Source organism: Montipora foliosa, chromosome 8 (assembly GCF_036669935.1).
Source record: "Montipora foliosa isolate CH-2021 chromosome 8, ASM3666993v2, whole genome shotgun sequence".
NCBI classification, from domain to species: domain Eukaryota; kingdom Metazoa; phylum Cnidaria; class Anthozoa; order Scleractinia; family Acroporidae; genus Montipora; species Montipora foliosa.
The window spans coordinates 12189740-12217159 of NC_090876.1; the positions used below are offsets into that span (position 1 = coordinate 12189740).

General features: G+C 39.2%; 1 protein-coding gene across 5 annotated transcripts; it reads left to right on the forward strand.

The window, feature by feature from the left end:
* Positions 1-26880, forward strand: LOC137967750 (death-associated protein kinase 2-like). 5 transcript variants are annotated; one of them, XM_068814313.1, is made up of 12 exons: positions 1-225; positions 7948-7985; positions 11861-11987; positions 15883-16089; positions 18789-18927; positions 21915-22038; positions 22616-22664; positions 23406-23432; positions 23788-23940; positions 24796-24841; positions 24926-24997; positions 25528-26880. In XM_068814313.1, exons 2-12 carry the CDS (start codon positions 7958-7960, stop codon positions 26596-26598), a joined length of 2043 nt encoding a protein of 680 aa, XP_068670414.1. In that variant the 5' UTR covers positions 1-225; positions 7948-7957; the 3' UTR covers positions 26599-26880. The 5 variants fall into 5 exon arrangements, with proteins under 5 accessions (XP_068670414.1, XP_068670413.1, XP_068670415.1 ...); XM_068814312.1 differs by lacking the exon at positions 1-225 and adding an exon at positions 4008-4262; XM_068814314.1 differs by lacking the exon at positions 1-225 and adding an exon at positions 4017-4262 and having other exon boundaries at positions 11864-11987.
* The last annotated feature ends 540 nt before the right edge of the window (positions 26881-27420 follow it).

Below are 27420 nucleotides of genomic sequence, written 5' to 3' on the forward strand. Positions count from 1 at the left end.
GACGCCAAGGAGCAACATATCATGACCTTTAATCGGCCCTTTCTGAACATCTGTTTAGCAATACGCCAGCTTTTTACGATAAACAGCAAAACCAGGCTTTGATTTCAAGCCAGTTTACCTCGAAGAAAGAAAGTGACAATTGATTTGAGAATTAATCTTGTCTTTAGAGATTTGAAGAGAGAAGAAGGAGGCAAAGAGAAAGATTTCCAATCACAAACCTCTCAGGTTAGTTCTACGTAAACAATGACCTTGTTGATGTTTAGAATGGCAGAAACTTTCAGCAGTGCATCGCCGAATGTGATTTCTTGTTTTTCAAGCTGCGATATTCGCCTTCCTATGCAAAGAATATTTGAAAAAGAGGACTTTGAGTTTAAAGGGGTTTGTGGAATGCATTCTGTTGGGCAATACTAGTAATGTTGCTCCCTGTAATATACACTCAGATAACTTAATCCTCTTCGCTTTTTCTGAGAAAATATACAATTTCGTCATGGATTTCGAATCCTTCCTCTGTAGCTCCAAATATTACTGTTAAAGATTTTCAGTTCTCCTCAAAACATTTGGTAACGAAGTCTGTTATTTACACAAAAAAGAATGTTAAGAGACTTCTCATAAACAACGTTGTTTGTTTTCTTGGCTATTGGCTAAACGCATTTTAAGCCGTGTTCAATGAAATTGCAATTTTAATTGGTAATCATGGACAGAGAACTTACTTTTAATGCTTTTAAAAAAAAAGTTGTTCCATTTAAGAAACGACTTTGTTAATTTTAGCCCTAATCCTCAGTTAATTACTTTGCAGCTGATAAACAAACTACTCGTTAAAGTAGGAATTTACGTAAGTCCAAAAAATCTTTTCTTTTGTTAACATCGACGAATACTTCTGCCGAGTTGCCAAACAATGGCCTGAATACCAAATATTAAATTAAATCTTCAAAAGAGGTCTTCAAATTCCGTATGGTGACAATATTTGATCGTATTTCATTGAAGCCTTAATTGAAAAATAGTTAAGATAGCTCTGACAGACTTACTGTCATTTGTAATTGCTATTTTGCATTCTTGAAAACCACTTTAAACTAACTATAAATTTCACTGTCATCACACAATGGGTCAAATAAGGCAAACTCTGTGGACTGGACACCAAAAACATTAAGAACAATATACAAATTCAGCACGAAAGTAGTAGTGACAGCTCCAAAACTTTCTGTAGAAAATGTTAGATACACAAAGCATGTAAACTATGAAGCGCCGTTCGCAATTATTTTGTACCTTCCAATTATTTGTAAACAATCAAAAAGGCTAAATAATAAATTTACAAACGTCGCCTCATAGTAAACAAGATCTTGAGCAAGAAATGAGCAAGTAAATTGAATTTACTATATAACAGAAATTGGGGCAGAAATTGGCACATCTAGCCTAAAAGGTAAGTTCAATGAAGCTTTTCGTTAACTGCATAAGGCAAATGTACCGTAAAGGTGAAATAAGGTAAGGGGAACAAGATATCCTCCGCACAGGCCTCCTTAAATTCATGCTGCAGAGCGGAGAGGAGTCTGGAGAGAGAGCAAATTTAGTAGTTCGGGCTACGCTGGGAACGGGGAGCAAAGGCTTTCTTCCTTCTCCCTCTTCCCGTCGTCCGACTATTTTATTTTAAATGTGCTAAAGATAGCTTTATTTTATTAACTGTCGCAGTGGTTGACAGATTTGAGATTTGTTTACAACCAGATATTTTTCTAATCTGAGGGACTTCAGTTTAACGAATGGATTTTCGATAAAATTTAAGACGATTCCTGGTCATTTTGGACACGAGTAAGTGCAGCAGCTAATTAAAAGAAGATGGACTTATTGTTTCCAGTAGATTTAAAAAGAGTTGTCTATCCAGATCTATCCAAGGCACAGATAGTCACTTGTCGTCTATTTACTAAGCCGACCAGTGTTAAGGAAACTTTGCAAAGAAATAGTACTTGGATAATCACCTCCGAGTTAGCCAATCAGCGCGCGCTGATAGCACCATTCACCTGTGTGGTATATACTAAAGTTTTATAGCCTCGTCTCTTAAATATTTTAGACATTGGAGGCCGCGTACCCCGCACACAGTCTGTTCTCCGTGTATTCATTTTGTCCCTAAGCAAGGCACCAAGCATTTCGTCCCCGTTTCGTGTAAACGGCTGCTTTTGCTATCTATATTACATGTATCAGACCGCTCACAGAATATGCATGGCAAGTTTATCACAACGCCTTGCCTAATCAGACCATATTCGTATTCTCGGTTTTGGACTGGAACTAGCTTGCAATGGAGGCTAATGCGGGGGAATCTTTTCAAATGCAAATACTTTCTAATATATATATATATATATTTATTATATAGATATTGATGAAATACCAGGATTTCTCCTATTACTAAAAAATCATATCTTCACCGCGCGCAGTGAACGTATCATTTTTATCTTTCACATGTGAGGATATAGCTGTCGTCATGGTAACGAACACGATTAGCCAATAAAACGCGAGCTTCCTCTTCATTGTGCGATACTTTTGTGCTTTAATATGATTCTTCTCTACTACATTAACATTTTTATTGCAAATTTTCATTATCATGATTTGTTTTTCATAACTTTCATATCTTGTTTCATGTTACACAACATGCGTGTTTTAGTGGTTGGTGAACAATTTTTCATCATTTGGAAAATGAATAAAACAAGTTGTTTTAAATCTAGACATTTCATCAATATCTATATAATAAACAGAACATTACATGGCCGCTTGGGGATACGAATTTTATCTTCGAGTGCTGAAAGTATCTCTCACGAGTGAGCGAAGCGAACGAGTGAGAGATACTTTCAGCACTCGAAGATAAAATTCGTATCCCCGCGCGGCCATGTAATATCCTCTATATATATATATTCTAATATATTATTATCTTTTCAAATGCAAATATTTTCTAATATATTCCCCCGCATTAGCCTCCATTCCAAGCTACGTAGTTCCAGTCCAATACCGAGAATACGAATATGGTCTATTATCTAAGCGAATTGAAGATCTCGAACGATTACAACGTCGTGCTCTAAGTATCTTATACGCAGATATATCTTACGCACAGGCACTAGAGAAATCGGGTTTAGTGAGGTTATCTGAGCGTCGTGAGGCCTTAACCCTGCACGCCTCGTTGATGATACTTTTGATGATCTGAAGCACAAACCTTCGTGATGTTCTTCCCGCCACACGCGACTGCCCGTATAATTCAGTCGAATGGCTGTAATTCTACATGCAATAAACTATGTATCTCATCCCGGTCTGATTTCGTCCCGGTCTCACGTAAATGCCCCCTTAGTTACTATCCGACTATGATGATCATGAATAACGATTGTCAGACGGAGCCAGCTGTTTCTAGACTCCACTTGTTGAACTAGTTTCAAAGGCAATCCTTGTTGCTCAGTTATTTAAAAACGCCGAATGTTGGTCCTAGCTGCACGGGGCTCTCCGACGACCTCCTGAACGAAAGTCCGACGCTTGACGAAGTGACTCAATCGGCAGCGTCTGCAAACCGTGCATACATTTCGCTGCAAATCCAACTTCTGAAACAGTTCTTGAAACGGGTCGCAGTCACTGACTGCTGATTTGAATTCCGAGCATTTACCTAGAAGATAATATCAGTAATTGTCGATTTTCTGTCAATTTTATTTTTAATCAATTGTCGTTCCAGTTAGTCTGCCTCTTGGAATTTCGTTGCCTAGAGGACTTTGACAAATCAGTCAAAACACCGTTTAAACACGAGGCGCAAAAGAGGGTTCGAGATGCTCGAACGGCAATCTACTTTTTCCTATTACGCGCTACTGTCCTGTGTTGTTAGCTCATAATCGCAGCCCATTCTACAAATCAAGTAAGCGTGTGCCAAATTTTAAACATGCCGTGAGCTGTCACAGTGGCTGATCATTTCTATTTTGGGCTTGATTTTCTTTTGTTTGTCTTTAATTTGTTGTTGATACAGCTAATGCACTATGTACTTTTCCTATGACGTGAAGCATTGGCAAAATTAAACGGTTCTCCTAATTACCGTACAGGGTTGAAGCAACCAATTTTGAATCGTGAAAACTCCATGTACAACAGAGCACACGAACTCAATGCATTCGAGGAGAACGTTTTGAGAAATTCGACAGTAATATACTGAAGCAAAATGGCTGGAAACTGATCACGAAACAGAGGAATTGGAAATTGCAAGTATGCAAACTTGTGCTGTGGGTTTCCGCACGAAAGAGGAGGGTTTTTAGAAGGTAAGCCGTGTTTACCCTGATAATGCATTCCTTCGGAACTAAACCCAAATTGTATGAAGCTGCTCTAGGATAGCGCCCAATAACCTAATTCAAAAGTAATGTCGACGTTTTCGTCAACGTTAAGTTGTTTTGAGAGATCCTGCCAAAATTCTGGAAAAAAGTAGGAAGGTTATTTATTAGAGGCCATTAATATATGCGAAGAAATTGTTTTTGTTTGCTTACTTCAGTTCAACTTTTTTACTATTTGTCTTCAGTACCTCTTTGACGACTTTCAGCGCGAAAATCTGCGATTTTATAGTTAACAAGTTAGAGTTACGTAACGTAATGTCCATCGTGATGCACGAGAGACGAGCGTAATTCTTGACAATCCATGCAATTAAGATTTCACGTATGATAAACTATCTGCAATATTAATGCTTTATGCTTTCTTTACTGAAGCAAATTCAGTGATTAAACATGTTAAATCTATTGAGTATTGCGGTCGCCCTGTGTCTTCGAATGCATTTTTTTAAGTCGAAAATAGTTTTCAAATAAGTTTTCAAATAAGAAGGCAACGACTCTGCAGTACATTCAGATCCTTTAAGCAAATGATCTTAATAGCGTATCCTTTAAACGAAACATCAAAAGAAAAATGGACTCCGAAATGGATTTTTATTATTTAACAAGTTCATTCACTTCCCTTCAACTTCATAAAAGGAAAGTTTAGTGATCATTGTGGAAGAGCCAAACATGTCTGATTCTGCCACGTTGAACTGATTTTCGAAGTTTTTGAGACGAAGAAGCAAAAATGTTTCCGTCTTAATGCTGCCCTGCCGAGAACAACATACGACTTTCAACAAGTTGAAACTTAAGTAATTTTTGCTGAATGGTTTTTAAATTGTTTCAACTTGAAATTCCAGTTTTGCATAAGCTTACATAATGTACTGGTCTCCAGATATGATTTCATTGCCAGCGATAACTTGCCCTTTGATCATCACGTTTCTCACTAGAGTTGTCAAAAACTCCGTTAAAAATTCCCATCATTTATGCTAAGGGAACATATACTCAATTTTTTCGTGGTACGAAATTGCGAACTTTGTTATCCCCTTAGCTGAATTTTGTCGCCCTTAGGATTAAAACGTCGCCCGTGCGTAAAATGACCTGGCCGTGCTTATCACATTTTATTAGTAAACAATTACCTTCGGTGAAGGTGTCCTTTTTCGAAGTCCGGGTGGTATTTCTCGTCGTCTATTTCAATGGCGTTTAAAGATCTAACTTTGATTACTCAGTAAAAACTTCCTGTTGTCTTCTACTGATAAGAGGGGCAAACGATGCACTTTTAACTTCTCATTTTAGCTCGGTATCAGTTACAGGTAATCGGTATTTTCTTGTTTGACGGCAAGACTGATACGAAATATGAGTTCCGTCAAGCTTTAGTTATCATTCCACACACACATATATGTATATCAGGATGTATATATATTTAACAATTATTCTTCGACGGCGAAGTGATTATCGGTGAATATTCACCTCGACTTCGTCTCGGTGAATATTCACCGATAATCACTGAGCCTGAGGCGAATAATTGTTGTAGTATAAATACAGGTGATTATCTCAAAAAAGAGAGAAAAAAAAAACATTTCAACGCGAAATCATCTTAACTTACAGTGGCAAAACGACTACTGGCAGCCATTTTGACTTTGTTTATGTTTCGCATTAATTTAAGAAAATTGTTCACGTCAGGTAAAAACGGTATCTTTTCCAGAAAAATTAAAAATACACTAAAAAGCACATAAGTAGAAAAAAAGGAACCAAAATGGGGGGGGGGGAGGTGCCTAGCCACCCTATTCAACCCCCCCCCCCCTCCCCCTTTCCCTGGATACGCTCCTGAAGATCATAGGTTCTATTCGTGTTCAAATCTCTCTGAAGGAAAAAAATACTTCATTATGCAAACATCTTTCGCCACTCGGAAACTCTTAATCCCAAGTTGTTATCTACTGTTTGGAAAGAATATTCGGCGTTTTTCATTTAAGCAGTGATGATAAGATGTCGAAATATTAGTGTTTTTATTGTAAACGCTCACTTTTTTCATCATAAAAACGCCAATCATTTTTTTGTTTGGATGCGATCATATTGATCATATCAGTTCATGTTTATTTTGTGACATTTCAACGTCTACAAACCTGGAGCCTGTTAATGAAGGTGTGCTAAATGATTAAAACTGTAGTATTTCGTCTTCACAATTTTTTGAATATATAGGTTCTATCTCTTCAACTCATTTGTTGTATGACAGAAAGACAAATAGCCGATTAATGAAACTTTGACTCATAGCGAGAGATTATTGGATAAAAAATCGCTACTTGGGTGCAACGCTGGTAGCTTGCTTCTTCTTGGCCAATCAGGGCATTTAGCAATCTCGAACCCAGGCTCTCCCTTGTTTCCTTTGTTTTCGTCGATGACCATGGCCTTGGGAGGATAAGAGAGAAACAGTTCAAGGTTGGGAAAATCCTCTGAAAACTCATTGTCAGCGTAATTGATATTTGGAGTATAATTTCTTGCCTTCATTACATCGTTCCTTTATCAGCTTGTTCTTCGAACATTCTTTATGGTGTTAAGTAACTGTACAGTCGAACCTCTCTAATACGGACACCGAAGAGACAGAGTAAAGTGTCCGTATTAAAGAGGTGCCCGTTGTATAGAGGTCATGAATATTACGTCACTGTAAAGGCTCCATCGATAGTATTAAGTGCTTTTTAAGTCAAAACTGGCCCAAACAAGTCTTTGAGGTCCATAATGGACAGTACAAATCGTTACAATACAAGCTGTACAATTCCAAAAACATATGGCAAACTATAATACAGTTTCCGAGCAGTAACATAATAGAACAGTAACAAGTGTAGCGAACACTAACATAAAGTAGAGTATTTAATGAAAGTTATTTGTGATTGAGTCATTTTGCGTTAAAGAAGTCTGCAATGTTCTTCTGAACAGCATTCGCTAGTCGTTATTTGACAATAAACGACTGAGTTTTGAAATATATCTTGCATAACTCATCAACCAAATTTGATTCAATGACGAGAGCGAAAGAGGTAGAAAAAGGAAAGCAACAACTGGAGAGTCTTCAAAGAACAAGAAATCTTGATGATAAATGGCAATGACATGTCGATATATAATTTTTAATTTACTGATTAAAAAAAATGATGCTGTTATCGTATGAACAATGAAACAATTGATTACACTTTGATATGTAACGACAAACAGGAAATCGTGTTGAATAAGAACTGTCATCATTGGAGTGTCCGTAATAAAGAGGTTAAGTTTGTATGAATTTTCTCTCTGGGGCCGAGATTTCGAGTCCGTTGTCCGTATTATTGTTGGTTTTTCACTCGCATGATTAACGGCCATGTTTTTCAACGAGGACAAAAGAAAACGTTTGCATAATAATAAAATTAAATTCCAGAAGGATTTGGTCGGGGATCCAACATGGCCGTCGTTTCTTTGTTTAAGGGCTCCAACGTGGTGGCCGTGACGTCATGTGAAATCCGAGAATAGAGGGTCCGTATTATAGAGGTTGTTCTTACAAATGTATGGGCATTTTCCCGGGACCAAGTGAACTGTCCGTATTAGAGAGGTGTCCGTAAGGAGAGGTTCGACTGTATTCACATACACACCATCTTATCAATTCTTGTTTATTTCTCAAACACAGTGTGTATTCCATGGAAAGGAAGAGGAAAAACATAACAGGTAATAAGTTAGAGTCTCTGCTTTTTATTTGGCCTTACTGTGTAATAAGAATCATGGGAGTAATTGATTCAAATCAAAGCTAATCGGAGTTAGCAGATGGTAAATGGGACGCATGCGGAATAGTTGAATTTCAACCAATCCACTGAGACTGAGATGACAATGATGTCTTGTACCATGATAGACCATTTTACAGTTGTGTGCTTAGTTACCTGGTCTTTGAATGAAAGTGAGGCCGGAGTTGACCTTGCTTTGATAGAAACCTCACAGCTTTTTTTATGTAAATTACTACTTATTAGCATGAGAACAATTTAATATAAAAAAAGCAGTGAGGTTTCTATCAAAGCGATGTCAACTCCATTTTCACTTTCATTCAAAGACCAGGTAACTAAGCACACATTGCTGGTGGACGAACAAAATAAGTTTTTATGAGAGAGCTTTTGTTTTCGTCCAGTAACATGGCAGCGATGACGTAACTTGAAAACCACCTATATTTGTCTCATGACGGAAAATTCACGGGCTGTCTTGTTTGTTGCGTAGACTTTCATATACCGGACTAAAATAGCGGAGGACAAAAGAACCGTTATAATTCCGATTAGGCCTTGCTAATTAGGCATCCTTATGTTCGCTTTGCTCTTTTGTTTTATGGCCAATAGTTATTTAGGATACGGTATATGAAAGACCAGCTCTGTTTGTTCTTTTTACAATAAGAATCAAACGATCTTGGCCTTAACATCACCGAGTCAAAAAGTGCATTTTTAACAAGTATGAGCGCACTGGAATGGTACGAATAGGGGTGGTCACAGGATGCATTTTAGTTCAATATGTCTTTCACTTCGAAAGTATTCTTCTTGTATAGGTGGTTTTCACGTAAGGTCTTCGCCGCCATGTTGGTGGACGAAAACAAATGATCTCTCATTAGCTCCTTTTGTTCGTCCACCAGCTTTGAACTTTTTCTCATTGTTATCACGATGAAGCGAAACCACTTACTATCAAAACCGTTTTGCTCTTGGTGTCCGGCTCGCTTTGAAAAGTTGAGTTCTTTGCGAGTTCATGACACTGAATGAGTGAAACAGGAACAACTTCAACAACAAAAGCGCCTTTATTGGAGTACGCAGATTGCATTCTCCGGCAAAAAAACGCGAAGAAAAAAGTTCATAATATCATTCTTCCGCTCACAAAATTTGAACACATCTATAGAAAGAAGATGGTTTTTCCCGGTTAGAGTGCAATTAACTTGATGCCGGACAAATAAGTCTTTGGATCTAGGACTGCTCCATGGACCTCAGTAGGGATGTCTGTAAGAGATCACAAGTCCAGAATCACTCCACAACATCCGCATGAATTACGGCCTTTCATAAATTGTGTTAACAATGAAATTATTCTAATTAGGTTTTGAAAGTGCTACTATTTCCAATCAATTCCTATTTTTCTTTGGATTTCAAAACTATGTCAACTAAACACTAAGAGCCGGTCATTTAAACCAAGTCTAACTTAGACCGCGGTTTACGGGTTCATTAATTGGTGAGATGCGTCAAGTTCACGTGTGTTTTTCTCCTCTGCTTGCGTCTTCTGTTCACTACTTTTGACATTGGACATGCATTACACACTAGAATTAGCCAGAATGTAAATAACTTGGGACTCGGTTTTGTGAGGCACAGGCTAATCTTCGTTTAAATATCCGGCCCTAAGTGACCCAATATTTAAGCGTTGGTTTAAAAAAGACACCTGCTTATTTTCACTGAATTTTCCTATTTAATAGTCCGCCATTACTAACTTTAAAATCTTGAGACAGTTGGATCGAGGAGAAACTGACGTCAAGGACTCTCTAGTTTAAGAAAGCAATACGTGTGTACGCGGCTGATTTAATATACAGCATGGTAGTTTTGGGCTTTCAGACTTTTAAACTCGTGCTTTGCACATACAGCTGTTTCGAGAAAGGTTGTCCAATAGAAGCCAAAGAGCGTTCGCGACAATGCCGGTGAGAGGTAGTATGGGACAGTATTCAATAGGTAGTGAACTCCCAGAATCGAAGATGCCACGACCGTGCAGTGAAGACCTACGATGGCGAGCTCTTTGGATGAAAGAGTTCTCAGGATATAGCGTTAATGAAGTGGCAGTACGCATAGACTTATGTTGAAGCTCTCTCCCGCCATCACGCTACCAAAACACGTCCAAAAACAAAAGGGGTCATTAGCAAAAATGATTGCTCTGCACGTGCGCCACGATTTTTGGTACATTTCTCAAACTTTCTCTGCGAAACATGACAGAATCTTGCTTTCTCTGTGAATCCTAACCCTTTTGTTACTAATTCAGGGCCTGAATCATTTGACTGAATTTTGAAACTCTCTCATAATCTCAATGTCAGAAACAAAGCATGGCCTGGGGATGTAATTCTAGGTGATTCTAGGTGACGTTTTCGATAGCATTGTCGTCATGTTTTCGTTGACTCAAATTGACAGATTACCATAATGCTTTTCGGCATTGTCGCGTACGCTTTTATGCTTCTTTCTCGAAACAGCTGTATATAAATAAGCTGCATTTGTAGATGACGTCACTATTCCATCTCGTTTTCAGGGTCTCTCTTTTCTGCCTCCTTGCCGTCAACGACAAAGGAGGCAGAGAAGAGAGATTTAAAACAAAATAATACTGCAAGACTGGTTGCACGGGCTGTGAGAATAGATACATTTTTTAGCAGCCGTACAACCAGCCTTGCAGTATGATTTTGTTTTAAATCTACAAATTATTTGCTGGTTAGATCTCCCAAGATTCGGCGCTTCCACTTTGTTCAGCTGGCCCTTGCATCAAAAATTGTCTAAGAAAAGAGTGACCCTAAGAACGAGGTTAACCGATTGGTTTTGAACGTGAATCCCGTTGAAGCCACCTGGATTTTTCATGCGTCCATAAGAGACAATTGCTTTAATTGTTCAGCTAGACTGCAAAACAGTCGTTTTCTTCCCTTTTCGGAAGGCGCGAAGCCCCGTGAGCGTGATCCTCGCGTGTGAAGCGCGCGAGCCTCAAACGCCCGTAGGGCGTCTCTCCCCATTCTCCCTCGCCGTTTCTACACTTGCTCCAGACCTTTCGTTCGAATATTTACCGCGTCGCTTGCGTTCGCAAAAAATACGACTGTTTTGCAGTCTATTGTTCAGCTAAGTCCGACGATCAATTCTCTCAATTTCGTCTGTAACACGCACATCAAACATCAACCTCGTTCCCAGGGTCTCTTTTTCGATGACACAATGGAGACCCTGGCAACGAGGTTGATCAAACACGTGCATTGCCGTTTCACGCTCTAGATTGTGAGCGCTCTTGTCCAGTTATGCCTTCCTTTTACCCCAGCATTTCCCTGGGTCGCCTTATTCTCGTCCCCATATTGCGGTGATATAGATAACTATTTGTCCACGATGTTCGCGAGATATCTTTGTCGTCGTATGAAAGAAACATCAGGCAATTTGTCGTCCAACTTACCTTATAACAAAATTGCGAGATAAGTTGTTGTAGGTGTAGAAAGATATGACACATGCTTAGCCGGCTTGAAGCGATAAACTTCTGGTGCGACTGAATGAGTGATGGAGACCAATGAAATTAAAATTATATAAACGCTGGCCTCTCAACCTCTGCATCCCTTATCGCTGTCTGGCATATTTCATTAATTTGGTTTTTCCGGTTTAGTTTCAGGTCAATAAGTAGCTTATCTCACGTTTATGATATTTTGTTGTGTGGGAGAAAATTGCGCCGCAACAGCCGCTTCGACCAAGTTGCGACAAGATCATCGCAAGGTCTCGTTTGAAATTAGGAGATCTATACGACCATATACGTTTTGAGCAACCAAAACACGAACATCAGCAAATTATCCTTTGCATTTCAATCTTGTTCAGTAGCCGACCTGAATTCCATGAGTATTGTGCCTGCGAAAATAATGGATGCTGAAGAAGACGAAGAAGAGGAATTTGTCAAATACGGAGCTGTGGATGAATTTTATGACCTGGACAAAGAAATTGGCAAGTAAGTTGCTTTTGCGACAAGGACTAACATTTACCCATCCCCTTAACCTTTAAATTTCTTTGCAGTAGCCAATATGTTTCTGTTTAAACCCAATGTTTGTAATCAGCAAAGACGGCTTTCTATTTTCAGCGAGTAAAATTAAACACTGGCGCGTTTGGCACGAGAACTCTTTTATCTGCTACAAGTCAACCTTAGGCCGTCGGTGCACTAGACAGGCTGCGAACAGGCTCTCTGGTGAATTTTATCAAGGTGTTTGCCGGAAATTTAAAGAAAGGATGTCGTTTGTCGCGATTTCACTTTACGTGATGTCGCTACTTCTTAGGCCATGTCGCTTGTCGGAATTTACCCTGGCAGAGCCTCTTCGATGGCGCAAGATCAATAGCTTACCGAGTTAAACTTGAAATCCCTTAAGGTTCTCCGCTTCTGTGGCAATTATTTTGGTTGTTTTTTTGCTAGAGAACATAATGCGTCTGGACGACTTTTAACAATTTATTTTCAATATGCGTCTTTTAGTTTATCATGATAATGCATTTTGTCCTATGTGGAGACGGACGAGAGACGCATTATCTTCATTATGCGTGTGGACGATCTAAATCGTTTACTGCGTCTTCAAAGACATACTAAACGATTTACGCGTTTATGCGTCTCTAGTATAAAAAGGGCCAATCTCTTTATGTTACCTCGGCGTGTTAGTGTTTTTCAAAAATTTCGTTAGTACTCCATGGCCATAAATTCGTAAATACTAACCGAACTACCAAGGAACTGAGTTCGGAGGAACGGAGCTGAAACTATAAAATTTACTGTGATGTGATTTCAAGTTTTCCCTGAGACTTGAGCTTTGGTCCTTTCACGTTCAAGATTTGCGAAGAACGGGGAAGAAAGCTACGGTTTTCTTTACTAAATGCAATTGTTTGTTGGCATTCTTTTCGATTTCTCCGTCGTAACTCAGTCACAACAAATTCAAAATGTTTAGACTGACATCACGCCACAGACAATGCATCCATCCAACAGGGAAAAAGGAGACTAAAGAGTAGACTGGCCTAACTTTGTTAATCCGATTTGCAGCGTGTAAATGAACAAAGAGTTTCTTGGTTCGCCAAATCTTATTAGTCACCAGCCGGCTTGCGTTGCAGGAGGCCTTTGGATGAAATCCCAGCTGGATACGCGCTCATCATGTCCACCTGGACAAGCATCATGTTCCAGTCTATTTAGGGAATCGTGTTAAGAGGTCTGAGGAAATGCTCGGCGCTAAGAAAACTTTTTTTTCCTATTTTCCCTCTTTTTGAAGTGATTACCTTTTTTCTTTTTTAAATTTTTGTGGTTAAACATATTTATAGGCGAAGTTGGCCTTAAGAGTTACAGTGCTCATCGAGAGGACTCACTTCAAAATTGAAAAACATTCAAGTAGATTGGGTCAGGAACACCAAAGAGAAAAACACATAGAAAGCACCTACTCACACAAAGGGTGAAAAAATGAAAAGAGGAGCCGACAGGTGGAAAGCACACTATTAAACGTTCAATAAAATCTCATAGATTCACTTATAAAGGACTGGACTGTTTTAGCGACAGAAAGGACGCACCAAACTAGAGGGTAAAACTACAGGGTAAAAAAGATATGTTCGTGATGAGCTCCTTTCGCGAAACATGCATACTGCTGACCTTTAACAAATACCTTGGGGCCATCCATTAAACACTACGAGTTACAGACTGTATAATTAACATGACTGCGATTAAAAGCCCATCAAGGCAAATATAATCATTACATGAAGCTGTGACCTCTTCCTGAAGTTGCTTTAAAAACCATAATCGGCTCTTGTCAGCTTTTTCATGATGCAAATTGAGAGTGAACCGAGGAGCGAGCCATTTGTCCCGTGGACGTGCCGTCACGTATTACTTTCAGACATGTACTTTTTGACATTCTAAGAACATGTCAAGCAGAAGAAACAAAACTAAGCTGATTTTTTGTCCAAAACAACGTTACTGCCTTGCTTTGGATAACTAGCCGCGATAGTTTTGCTCCACTTTTGTTAACGAAAATAGCGCTCATTGTTAGTGAGTTAACATACTCTTTCTAGATGCCGAGGTCATTCTTGGTATTGTAGGGATTGTCTCGTTGACAGACACCTTTTCAAGGATGATTACTCTTGGCCTGCCTGTGGTTACGACTAGTTTAAAGAGACCAACATCCTCTTACGAGTTTGAAGGCCTGTTCGTTCTTGGTCAGCAACAAAAATACTCGATGCGCGATTAAAAAAAATATTGCAGTTTTCGGGGGCATAATAATCTATCTATTCAAGAGAAGCAAATAAAGAAAGAACAACAACGCCCGTCTCGCACGAAATTTCGCCATTTTCGTTATTTACACTTGGGGTTTCAATGGCATTTTTCAATGTGCAGAAGCTTCAGCTATGATCCAATCAAGTTCTTTCCGTTGGCAATGAAGTTTAATTTTCCACTGAACAAGCATCCACGTACATATGAAAGCAACTAGACGGGCACCCAACGTCAATTTTCGGAAGATATCTGTTCGGAAGACGATTTGAGATCAAGAGTTTTTGGAACATTTGTTGTAAAAATTTCTTGCTGGCCTGCCTGTCCTAGGATTTTCGAGCATCTAAAAAATGGTATAATTGCCCATTTTTAACGGATTGTTACCCTTAATAGGTCACCTAGAATTTTCGGGAGCCTTTTTCCCGGCTGAAATTTTCGAAAAGGTAAGTTTTGATCCCTATAATCTTCGGATCACTAGACTTTCAGCTAGGAAATCCGAACAAATCGAAAATTTTTAGGGGATAAAAATATGCCTACATCTACCATTTAAATACCAAAATACGTTTAACAATGCTATGTTTAAGTGGTTTTGAACTATATTCTCGTTGGGTGCCCCTGACTATAGAACGCAGGGCCGTTTTTGAAGTAGTATCACTGCAATGGCTCCGCGACTCGCCAGTAAAAAGTCAATAGTTAAGAAAGGAACAAGGTTTACCATTGAGTGAGATTCAATATATAAAAACCGAGTAAGATACATCTTTGAGTGGCTCGGCGCCGGCCGCTCGTCAGCTGACGGCCAAGCCGCCGAGCCACCGAAAAAGTACTTGTTTCAAAAGTGACCCTGTATTCTGCAGTTTAGCCACAAACCAACCTTTGAATTGATTTGTCTTGATTGACCATATTCGTATTCTCAGTATTGGACTGGAACTAGCTTGCAGTCGAGACTAATAATGCAGGGAAATATTTTCAAATGCAAATACTTTTTAACATATTCCCCCGCATTAGCCTCGTATTAGAGAACGAGTATGGTCTATTACATGAGATTTGATTTGATTTGATTTATATTTCCTTCAGTTAGTGGAGTAATTTTAGTCAGCTAAATAATAATAATAATAATAATAATAATAATAATGATAATAATAATAATAAGCATCAGTCTATTTGAAACATGATTGGAAATTGCCCAGATTATTGTAATCCGCAGTTTCACTACGATCCGCACTTGTAAACAAAGCGAAAGTTTGAAATAAGCATAATAATAATAATGAAAAGGAGAGTAACAATGCAGTTATTGGGGATATTGCTTTACCGTGGGATCGTGGGATCACAGAGTGTATGAAAAGGAGGATGAAAAGATTGATAAGAACCAAGATTTGAAGAGGCAGATTGGAAAACTTTGGGGTATCAGACAGCAGGAAGTGGTACCGGTATTTGTTGGTGCACTCGGGGAGCAGGTGTGGCGCAGTGGTGAGAGCACTCGCCTCCCACCAATGTGGCCCGGATTCGATTATTATTATTATTATTGTTATTATTATTATTATTATTATTATTATTATTATTATTATTATTATTATTATTATTATCAGTATTATTGTTATTAACTTCATTTTAAACAATATTTCAGAGGTGCGTATGGGGTTGTCAAGAAATGCATTCACAAAGAAAATGGAACTATTTTCGCAGCAAAAATCATCAAGACTGCAAACCACAAGATTAGAAAATCTGTAATGCGAGAGATTGAAGTGATGAGAGCCCTGGGGAAGCACAGCAAACTTGTTGAATTATGGGATGCTTATCAGACTCCATTTGAGATCGTAATGGTCTTAGAATTGTAAGTTTTTTCTTTTCATTTAGCCTGCGCGCATAGACCGGGAGAAATGTCAATGTTCTTGTCCCAGTTTCTCCTCGAGATATTCCCTCTAAAATATTCTCTCAAAATAAACCACGGTAAATTTTCGTTAAAATTCATTTTGGATTTCATGAAGTGCTTGGGTTAACTGTTAACTGCATATTTCCCCTTAATCAGTTGAAACAAGTCAATGTTTGCAAATGCTATTTTTGCAGAAAGGCAAATTGCTCGCTTTCTTGCCTTCTGGAAAGAGAGAAAAACAATCGAAGTTAATTAAATCCTAAAATTACGGATAACGGATACTGAGTCAAATTGCCTGCCGCGCCAATGGACTTCGACATTTTTGCATTCTTGTTCGCCAGCGCGGATTTTTCCAACACTTTTTTTCAAGGGACGCGTTTCGACGGCAAGGTCGACCGTAGGTATTGGTCAATAAGTAGGTTATATTTGCATTGGAGACTTGGAAAATTTTTAAACTTCGTTTTGTTCGACTGATATCTTCGGCTAAGGATACTTCGTGATTCATCAGTTTGGAGTACAAAGGTGATGTTCGAAAAGTACCCAGGAATCGTTTTGGGTTTCAGAGTCCGCTGCAAAGGAGGTCGTTTGGCTCAAACTGACATTCCTCTTTTACTTTAACTTACATGACTTATAATGTACTCTCGAGTTAACAAATTGATGTCAGTTTTTCATCTGTCTGTCCTGTTATTGATCATGGATTTGCTCATAACATTGTCAAAGTAGCTGTGGATCCACGACTACTTTGACAATGTTATGACGAAATTCACTGTCAATAACAAGATAGACGCATGAAAAACTGACATCAATTTGTTTTTTACAATAACAAAAAGGCAGAGGGATCAAAATTAACTCAAAACACGAGAAGAACGCGAGACAAAAATGCGAGAAACTTCAAATTTTTTCAAGCTGCCGCCACCGATATCGCGTCATTTTCGCATAAATTATAAATTTATGTGTCTGACCGGCTATTGACAATAAAGATTAGCCAATGAGCGCGCGAAAATTTTGCAGTCATTGTAAAATTTATTATAGAGTGTTTTTTACGTGACGTCACGGCGGCCATGTTGGTGTACCCAACTAACCACCTCCTCCGGGAATTGAGCTCTATTATCATGCAAACATTTTCTTTTGTTTCGGTGGGAAAACAAGGTTACTGATCACGTGAGTGAAAACACTCTTATAAGTTTCCAAGAAAGAAGAAAAGATTCACAATAGATGGTTTTCAATCACGTGATGAGACGGCCATGTTGGTGCAGAAAACGATAGCAAATTATGTCCCATGTTTTGCATTATAAGAGACTAAAATTCCCAAAAGACTTTTTTCTCCATTGTTCTGTGCACTAACATGGCTGCTCTGACATCAGGTGAAAACCATCCATAGGCAGAAACGAGAATCGCTATCGTTGACAGACGATGATGAGCCCATCAGTAAATACGGTATTGTCTAATTATATATTCTAAATTTAGATAATAGTGGCCCAAGGCCAAAGGCCTATAATGGCCTAGAATGGGCCAAGGCCTGTAATGGGCCAGGGCCTATAATGGCCCAAGGCAAAATAAGAGAGAGATTGAGACTTCTGGGTTATGGACTTCTGTCGCTGACTTCTGTCTCATTTTCTGGGAAATCAATTTTTTTTTCAGTGTTTACATTTAACAAATCAAAAGTGGTTCAGCGTTATTAGTCATCACAGTCGTCAAAATGTTGTGGACGCCGAGTGAGTCCACAACCAATTTTTGTCAATAATTGTGTCGTGGTACGGTTGCCCTATAATATTAAAAAGGAATAGGGCAACTCTAACATGTCTTAATCATTCAAGATGGTCGAACCCAGGAAATATGAAAGAAACAATAGGCGATTCTAGACTCCATTCTCCCTGTTACAAACAATGTTTCGGCGAACATTACTAGCTCCGTTTTTCTTTAAGTCTGTAGCAAGAGTGAAGGTAACCACTTCGCAATCTCTTGATGAGATATGCAAAAAGGACAGATGGGCATTGAAAGAAACGGTCATATTAACAAATCGAATGTGGTTCAGCGTCGTGGACTCACGAGGTGCACAACATTTTGACCATAGTGATGACGAATATTGTTGTCGTTAAGAGTACAGACAACGCTGAACCACTTTCGATTTGTTTTTTACTACAATATTCGACGCCAAAGAAAGTGTTTATTTCAGAGCGTGACCAAAATCATGACACAAAGAAAGAGTAAGCGTTGTCTATAACTTTCTCGCAAAAGGATTAGTTTATTTCCCAAAATGAGCGTTCCTGATTGGCTGTTACGTTGCGTGACAAATTGACGCGAGCATGACGGAAGCATCGTTGTCTAGACTCATATCGACAACGGCAAATTAGCCAATCAGATTGCGAGACTACAAGCAACTCTTTTAAAAAGAAGTATTCATCACAATAACTGAAAGTTAAGCACTTACCTCTACCTCGAAATGTTTATTTGGCACACAATTAATAATATTACAACTGAAGAAATGCTGTTTCAAGTCGCTCTACCCTGCCAGTAAATGGAAGTTATTTGTATCACACCGTGTACTTGACAGGGGTTGTCCAAAGTTTTGTTTAGCGATGGAAATAATTTGTAACCGACACAGAGCCAGTTGACTTGAAACGATTATCTATTAATAACTATATAAATCCTTTTCCTAGTGTGCCCGGCGGTGAACTGTTTGAGCGAATCGTTGCAGAAGACTATTTAATGGAGGACGATGCGGTAGATTATGTCAAACAAATTCTTGAAGCTTTAAAATTTATGCATGAGAGGAATTTCGTTCATTTGGATCTCAAGGTGAGAGGCACATCTTTTTACGTTTTCACCGTGAATAATCTAAATTTCTGTAAAGTTCATTTTCCCTTACATCACAAAAAGAACTCATGTTTGGATGGAAACGATTTCATAAATGCTTTAAACCATGCCATAGAAAATACAGCCAATCACTGAGATTGCAGGGAAGCCGTTGTATATTCGTCAGTATTCCACCGAACCTTCCCATCTATCAGTGCAATTCAACGGTATTGCACTCAACCTTCCCATCGTGCCTTGAAGGCCACTGTATATTCTATGGCATGGTATAAAATAGTTATGCAACCCTTTCTCGTGGTATACCGTGGAATGTTCCATCTCGCCTTTAGGCCAGTGTGTATACCAAGAAAATACAAGTGACTGGTGGGATATACCACGGGATACCACTCGAGAGTATTGCATAACTAGTATGGTCAATGCAGCATCTGTGGTGTAAAATTACGGTAAAGGCCCAGTAATACGGGCAACATATTTCTTGCAACTTGTCGCGCAATACGCGCAACAAACCATCTCAACTTGCAACGCAACATGTTGCGCGACAAGTTGCACGAAAAATGTTGCCCGTATTACTGGGCCCAATCGAAGGTTACAGACTACTTCAAAGCCATTTGAACTTTCTAATTCTGTAGTAGTTCGTGTAAAGTGCTGTAAGCTAAAATACAGAAAACGTCTATTTGAGATAGTCTACTCTACTCTATTTCACAGAAGCCATCGCCTTTCAAGAAACTGTAAGATGTCAGAGTTGTTTTTTTGTAATTTCTCGGGTTCTGTTCAGTGGCAATGAACTAAGATTATAAGGATGTAAAACAAAAACCAATATTTGATGATATGAGTTGATTGCGTTAGTATCCCCAATAGACTCTTTACAATTGTGCGCTTAGTTATACCTTGCCTTTAAATGAAAGTGAGGATGGTGTTCACCTTGTTATGGTACAGACCTCCCTCCTTTTCTATTGTTAATTATTTTGTTGTCATGCTAATTAGTAAGAATTTACATAAGAAAAGCAGTGAGGTTTCTGTCAAAACAAGGGCAACTCCAGCCTCACTTTCATGTAAAGACTAGGTAACTGAGCACACAACTGTAAAATGGACTATTAGTGCCCTTGTGCTAAATTTATTGACACTTCAATAAAGTTGTTATTATTATTATTATTATTATTATTATTATTAACTGCAAAAAAAGGTTGATTTACAAAGAATTAAAGTAATAGTACAGAATTCATTTAGTTGAACCATAATTGGACCCTGCCCCGTTACTACGACCAATTTTCCATGGCTTAACGGTGGTCGTATTAACGGGGTTCCATTGTACAAGTTATTTACTCTTGCGACTGTATCATGCTTCAGTGAACTGGATATCCATTGTTTTATAATGCAAATAATGCCCCCAAAATGAACTGTATTAGAGGATTTGCCATAATAGCAAATGCCAGCAGTGTTAATTCACTTCTGTCAGAGAATAAATGATAAATAAGTACTGTAAATAAATAAACGGGGCCGTCTTTCTGTATTGGCCAAGATAAGATAAGATAAGATAAGATAAGATAAGATAAGATAAGATAAGATAAGATAAGATAAGATAAGATAAGATAAGATGAGATAAGATAAGATAAGATATTTCATGTCAAATTACACAGGGCGTGGTCTCCCAGTCCCCTGAGCCAGGCAAGAGAATATGAGGAAACAGAGCGAATCCTTATGCCTCATGATAATTATTTGAAATCTATTTTTAGATTGTGCTGCGAAGTTTATTTTTATATGTTGTTACCATGACCGCGCGGTCCACTTTCAAACCTACTGATTAATAATCCATATTTATTGGCCATACTGGATATTGGCCAAGTTCTTTAATTTTTAATTTTTAATTTATATACCGAAGAAAATTTCCGGGCTGAAAAGGCATTTGCCGCCCTGATTATGATTGGCTGCAGAGATGTCAGACAACTTCGCTCGGCCAATGAGATCCTGAGGATACCATTTCAATGCAAGAATTTACGTGCATTTTTTGCTCTTTTTTTTTTGTTTCTCAATGTTTTCTCTTGCTTAGCAACAACTTTCCATACCATAGTTTCATGCTACATCTCTGTAAGGCTTTTTTTTCTTATTAAAGTGCTACTGCGACGAAAATTTAGTATTTTCTTTTCCGGTTTTTCTCACGTTAATTTCACATTTAGACCCTAAATTTCTTGCATCGGTGAATTTTTTTACAAGCTAGCCACGCAATTCCCAGAAACAAGCATCCGAACACCGTAAAATCGCGTCCGGCATTGCTCGTAAAAACAAACCTGAAGAGCCCGCGAAATCACTACAGCGGGTTTCTCTGTGACGTCATAGTCACAACACGTGATTTGGCACAGTTACTATTTGGGTGATGTACTTTTCATATCCGGTAAGATTAATAAAAAAGGAAATATTTTTTCGTCGCAGTAGCACTTTAAATGAATTTGTACAATTTGGTCTTGTGTATTGATAATAATGATATCCGCTCGGGCGCAAATGATTCTACTCAGGCCACAAATAAACTATATGCCCTCCAAGAGTCATGTGATTGTCCTAATGACAGTGTCCTACTCCAGTTTTTGCAATTTCAGCGGTGTCTGTAATTATCAAGTACGACAAAGTGCTGTAGGAGGGGTGGGAGAAAGTGGGTTTATTTTAAGTTAGTATAACCTTCAGTTGGCCATGAGAATCCTTTTTTCTTCTGCGGGGTTTCTAACTGAGTGAATTAAAGCAACAGCGCAATTGACTGGGACAAAACATTTAGTTCCCCTAGTTTGAGTTATATTTTCTCACATGTAGTTAATTTTAGACTTCTGACGTAAATTAAAAAGTTAATTTATGTGCATGTGACGTAATCGGAGACGTTGCACAGTGACAGATAGAAAGCGATAAATCAAAGGAGAAATATAACAGTTTCAAACCCCGATTCATGGGCTCCTGCTTTCGGGGATAACTGAACTTTTTTTTTTCAGCCCGAGAACATTTTATGCGTGAGCATGGATTCCAATGACATCAAGCTTGTGGACTTTGGACTCGCCAGAGATCTCGATTCCGATCAAGAGACAAAGTCTTCTTTTGGCACACCAGATTTTGTCGGTAAGTATATACTCATTAAAATTCACGGTTAAGTCTTCCGAAACCTATCTTGTGAGTAAAGAGTTTAAGAACAAAGGATCAACTGTGGCAAAAGGGGACGAAAACTCCCAAAATCTGCATATTTAATGCCGTTCTCAGTAGTCCTCATTTAAAAGAACGTGATATGACCAAGTATAAAGTGCCCTGGTATCATTTTATTCCGTGAAATTCAAGTTTCAGCACCACAGGGCATATATTTTTCGTTAATTCCGTGCAATTTCACATCCAACGGGTCGTACGTTGTGTAAAGTACGGCCGAGAGGCTTAGGCTCATCACTGAGATGACGCCTCTGAGACGAAGTTAAATACTGATTTGCTTTCCATTGCATCGCTAAGCAGGTTTGTGACGTCATTTCAGGGAAAGATCCATACCTCTCATGAGCTCAGCCATGGGACAATTGACTTACTTGCGCATTAAACTTGAAACAATGCGCCAACTGTTGCACGATTTTTTGAACAACCCAGGAAAGCGTATTTTGTTTGTCAAATTTATCAACTACACGCATAAAGTACTAATTGAAGACGTCCTTCTTCATAGCTCCGGAAGTCATACGAATGAAACCTGTCTCACCAGCAAGTGATTTGTGGTAAGACTGAATTAATGAAATCCAGAGGATTTTAAAAATATTTTCATAAGCCTGTTACAGACAAACCAGTTTTCCTACGTGTTTTCGACAATTTTTCTTTCATCGTTTGCATGGAAGGTATTTTTTCTCTGATTTTTTTCCTTTGGTTGCTGGTCATGTTGTGTTTGGTAAGAGACCCTGCTTTGTCATTTATGTTTCAAAAAGTACGCGCAGGTGTAGCAAGGCACATGATGCTTTGATATTGTGATCGCCTATGGTTCGCAGAAGGACCCTGGTAATATCAAATTCGAGCAAACAATTTGGTTTGTGAACTACGAAAAACAGACGACGAATGTTTTCCCGATAAAGAAGATGCCTTGTCGTTCCAACGAACGTCACCACTGTTTCATGCCCTGAGAAAGAAGACCACGTGGCGGAGGTTACTTAGCAACAGCAATTTTACCAGATCCCAGACAACTTTTCCTTGACGCATTATACCCACGAACAACTTTCGACTTTTTTTGCAAGTTTTTCTTGACAAGTCTACTTGCTGAAAAACTGAAACGCCAGCTTTTAAACACTTGGCAAGTTTTTCCTTGCCACGTTTTGTCCCACATAAGCCAGTGCACGAGGAAAACCTGCTAAATGGAAACTTAATTGCCTACTAAATTTTTTCCGTGTAACCTGCCATTTAATGAATTTAAAGTAATTTTTCAATCGAGAGGTTTCAATTGCATTGCTTTATCTTCGTTTCTTTGATAGGAGCCTTGGTGTTGTCACATACGTCTTGTAAGTATTGAATCAAAAATCTGAAATGATGGACAGTTTCAATTATATAGGCAGTCTAGATTTATCAGCCATCGTCCAGCGAATAAGCGATATTGTCACATCTTTCAGATAATAAGCGCGTTATGCTTGAGTTGTTTCGTTGATAAAAGATCTATAGATGTACTAAATATCATGTTAAGTGTTAATCTTGTTTCCTCGGGCGGTAGAGCAAGTTATTGCTCCTTGATTTTTTCCGGCACTGCACTGCGACTGGATACTTGTCTAAGATCCACCATCCTCGTGTAAGCATCGCTTCGCGGAGTTGTGTTTCTTTAACATGGTGATAGTAAATTTTTTCTCATTGCTTTCCTCGCAGGTTGAGTGGTCTCATGCCATTTTCAGGTGAAGATGATCACCAGACGTTAGTCAAAGTTGCAAAAGCCGATTGGGATTTTGACGACGAATGTTTTGATGATTTGTCTCACGATGCAATGGGATTTATCGAGGGACTTCTTGTTAAAAAACCGAGGTTTGTTCCTATTTAGGCGATAGAACTTCCCGTGAGGCGTACCCAGATCCCATCGTTTCTCTTAGCTGGTGGGGCCTTCGCACGAGAAAACAAAGGGCTCTGGATTTTGCAGTCCCAGATTCTAGGACTTCCTGAGTTCATATATGAGTCGTCAATAGTACTAAACGTGGCGGCGTTCAGAAGCTTCACATTCGAAGAGTCTCTATGCGAAGGTTTAAGTGGCCTCAAGTAGGAGAATGCGGCCCATCGTATCAAACAGAAAGAAGCAATAAGTAATATATCGTAGTTTTAAGGAAAGACTCTTTAATCATTTTAGCAACTGGCTTCGTGCCAGCTCACCCCATCGCAGCACATCGGCCATTTTACTTCCTGTTCACGATTTTATTGTTCGCAAGCTAGCCACTGAAAACTTTGAATTTCTCATGTCTCTAGAGTCTTTCGTTTTCTCGTGCGAAGGCCCCACCGGCTAAGAGAACCGATGGAATCTGGGAACGAGAATAGCGGCGGTATAAAAGTGTCCGTTTAAATTCTTCGCAAACTCAGCCTTATAACCTCCAAGATTTAAATACCACCTTGCCGACCTTGCCTAAACAAACCTTGGGCGATTTTCTTGTAGTGCAAGTTAAAAACACCCTTAGTTCTGTTTTATCATAGTTCCGATGCTTAAATGAACGTCAGTGGTTCTTTGGTCTTTCCAAGCAAGGCTCAGCCTTGTCTGGGGGGAGGGGGGGGGGGGGACAGGGGGAATTTGGCACCTGTTTTGTCCCTCTGTTTTTGTCCCTAAGGTTCTTTGCAATGCACTTTTCAACTGTTTTATATTACAGCAATGTTATACTTCGTCTTCTTCTTTCGCAGTCAACGCTTTACAATAAAGGAGTGTTTTCAACACCCCTGGATAAAGGTAAATTCTTGATTTGAGAAGTGTTTTGCGGCCAGGAAGTTTGTTAATTATATTAACGTTTTACTTTATTTTTTCGTAATTAAGGATACTAAAGAAACAGGAACAAAGATTAACACGCAGAAACACAAGGCATTTTTGGCAAAGAGGAGGTGGAAGGTTAGATACGATAACATTACCACAGTATTATACAGGAACGTAGCGTGAGATTTTGAAGGTGTACGCCAAAGGCGCTCCAAACAAGGGGGGTATGGGGGCATGCTCCCCCTGAGAATATTGAAAATTTTGAAATTTAGGGTCTCGGAAATGCCATTTCCGACTATTTTAGAATCACATTTCAATAAATAAAACATTTCAACAAAACAGGGGGTTTACAGTACAAGCAGAGGGCAAGATGTCGCAAACTCTGTTATAATATCATTATCATGATCATCATCATAATCATATTTCTTTCGAAAATACCCGGGAACTGGGGGACTGGTGATAAGACTGACCACTGACTGCGTGGGCGCCTTCTATGAGATGACTCGTAGAAGGTATTTATACTGGCTGATACGTGAAATCTTGAATCTGCGCTGATGAAGGAAAGAGAAAAGTTACTACAGAAACATTTTCCGAATCACTTGTCTTTGCTACTCACTCGAATCTCAAATGAAAACCAATAATCCGTTTCCGTTCAATTTTTTCAGAAATCTGTCAATGCTCTTTTGGCTGTTCGCCGCATGTCTTTGTCTCCACTGTTTGCCGGCAAACGAAGAAGTTCAATGGATCCTTCAATTTTGAAATCAACTGCAGAGAGCGAGGAAGACCAAATGGCTGACAGAAAAGTATCGGCACCTGTCGATCCCGTGGGGTTAAGCATCCCGAACCATCGTCATGCTGGGATCCGCAGCTCATGCTTTGATCTCGACGCCAACACGATCAGAGCATTGCAAGAAAAAGCGGATAAGGCAAAGGAGAGAGTACCTCCAGGTAGAGATAAAGAAAACAGCGATGAAATTAGCTCTGAAGAAGATTATGAGGATGACGGCTCGGAAAACGAAGAAGGCTGTTCGGACGGACAGGTCATCGAGGATGATTACAATACAGCAAGTTGTTCCTACGACAGACCCAAAGCAAACACAATTTGTGGAGCAACACCAGTTCGCGAGATGGCTTCTAACCACCACAGGAAATCTTCTGCAACATTGATCAGTTTTGAGGACACGTCCAAAAACTACTTCAAATCAGTCTCGCTCACTTTGAACGAGGAAGAAACTCAGAAAAACAATGAACCTACAAATGACAACAACGTTCAGTTAAACGAAACAGATCTCGGAGATTGTCGCATGGAAAAAAATGGCCGAGATCCCGTCAAGGACATTCGCGAGGTCTCACTTGAGCAAAGTCAGAATTGCATGTTTGATCCAATGGAATTAACGTTTCGGTTGGATAACATCAATGATAGTCACTGCATCGATAATGATGGAGAAAGGCTTCCTGAAATTTGCATAAACGATCAATTAATCGTCACCAGTCCTCCATCAGTTGCGTCGACACAGAACAACAACAACATTGAGAAAATGGACAAAAATGCACTTGAAGCCGCACACGTGCTGCAGATTTCTCCAAGCTTAAACATTGACAATGTAACTAAGGCCCCAAGCGATGAAGTCCAGTCCATCTCACTTAAACTGAACCATTTGAATGGTGTTCAATTAACATCCGATCACTTGACGCACTGTGTGCGTCGTTCGTCGACAGGTTCAGCTCCGTGTTGACATAACAGGAATGACATAACCTTGCATGATTTCTGAATTTTATGATAGTGTCCCATACAGATGAAGGATGTCAACGAAAATGAGAAGCGTTTGATTACCTGTTGAATATAATACTTAACGCGTATTATTAGTCTCACCCAACTAGTGGACTAATGGAAATCCTGCATTTTAATTGGCTACGCCATCTGAGGACTATTAGTTACAGTCCTTGAGTAGCGAAAAGCGTGACGCTTTCTTTTGTTTTATTCCCAAATAAATGTTTCTTCAACTTGCATTTGCTAACTTTATTGTTGCCTTTTCTGTCCGACTAGTTGGTTGATACTAAAAGAATTAGAGCCTCTTCCCTCAAGGGCCTCGGGTCAATAGCCCATTCGGCTTCGCCTCATGCGCTATTGACCCGTAGCCCTCTCGGGCTACGGGTCTAATTGTTAAACAGACCTTTTTGCAGACACGACGGCCATTTTGATTTCTATTGTTTCAAATAGCTATTATGGGATACCCAGGGGGCAAATACACACTAATCTGCCCCATGAGCATCCCCTAATGTCTTTCGAAACAACAGAAAACAAAATGGCCGCCGTATTTGCAAAAAAGTTTATGAATCACCTGAGGAATGCCTTTTATGGAACGATTTTTTGCTAATAGTAAGTTCCTAGTGAACTCTGGGTCGTTCCATTCCTTTTTCGGGGCTAACTGCCAGTTAGCAGTTCCTTTGAAATTACCAACCAGCATGCCTCAAAACTGGGGATATGCGTTCGTCTTTCAAACCGTTGTAAATCTATATAATCACTCGCCAAGAAACAAGTTTCGTACTGTAAAATG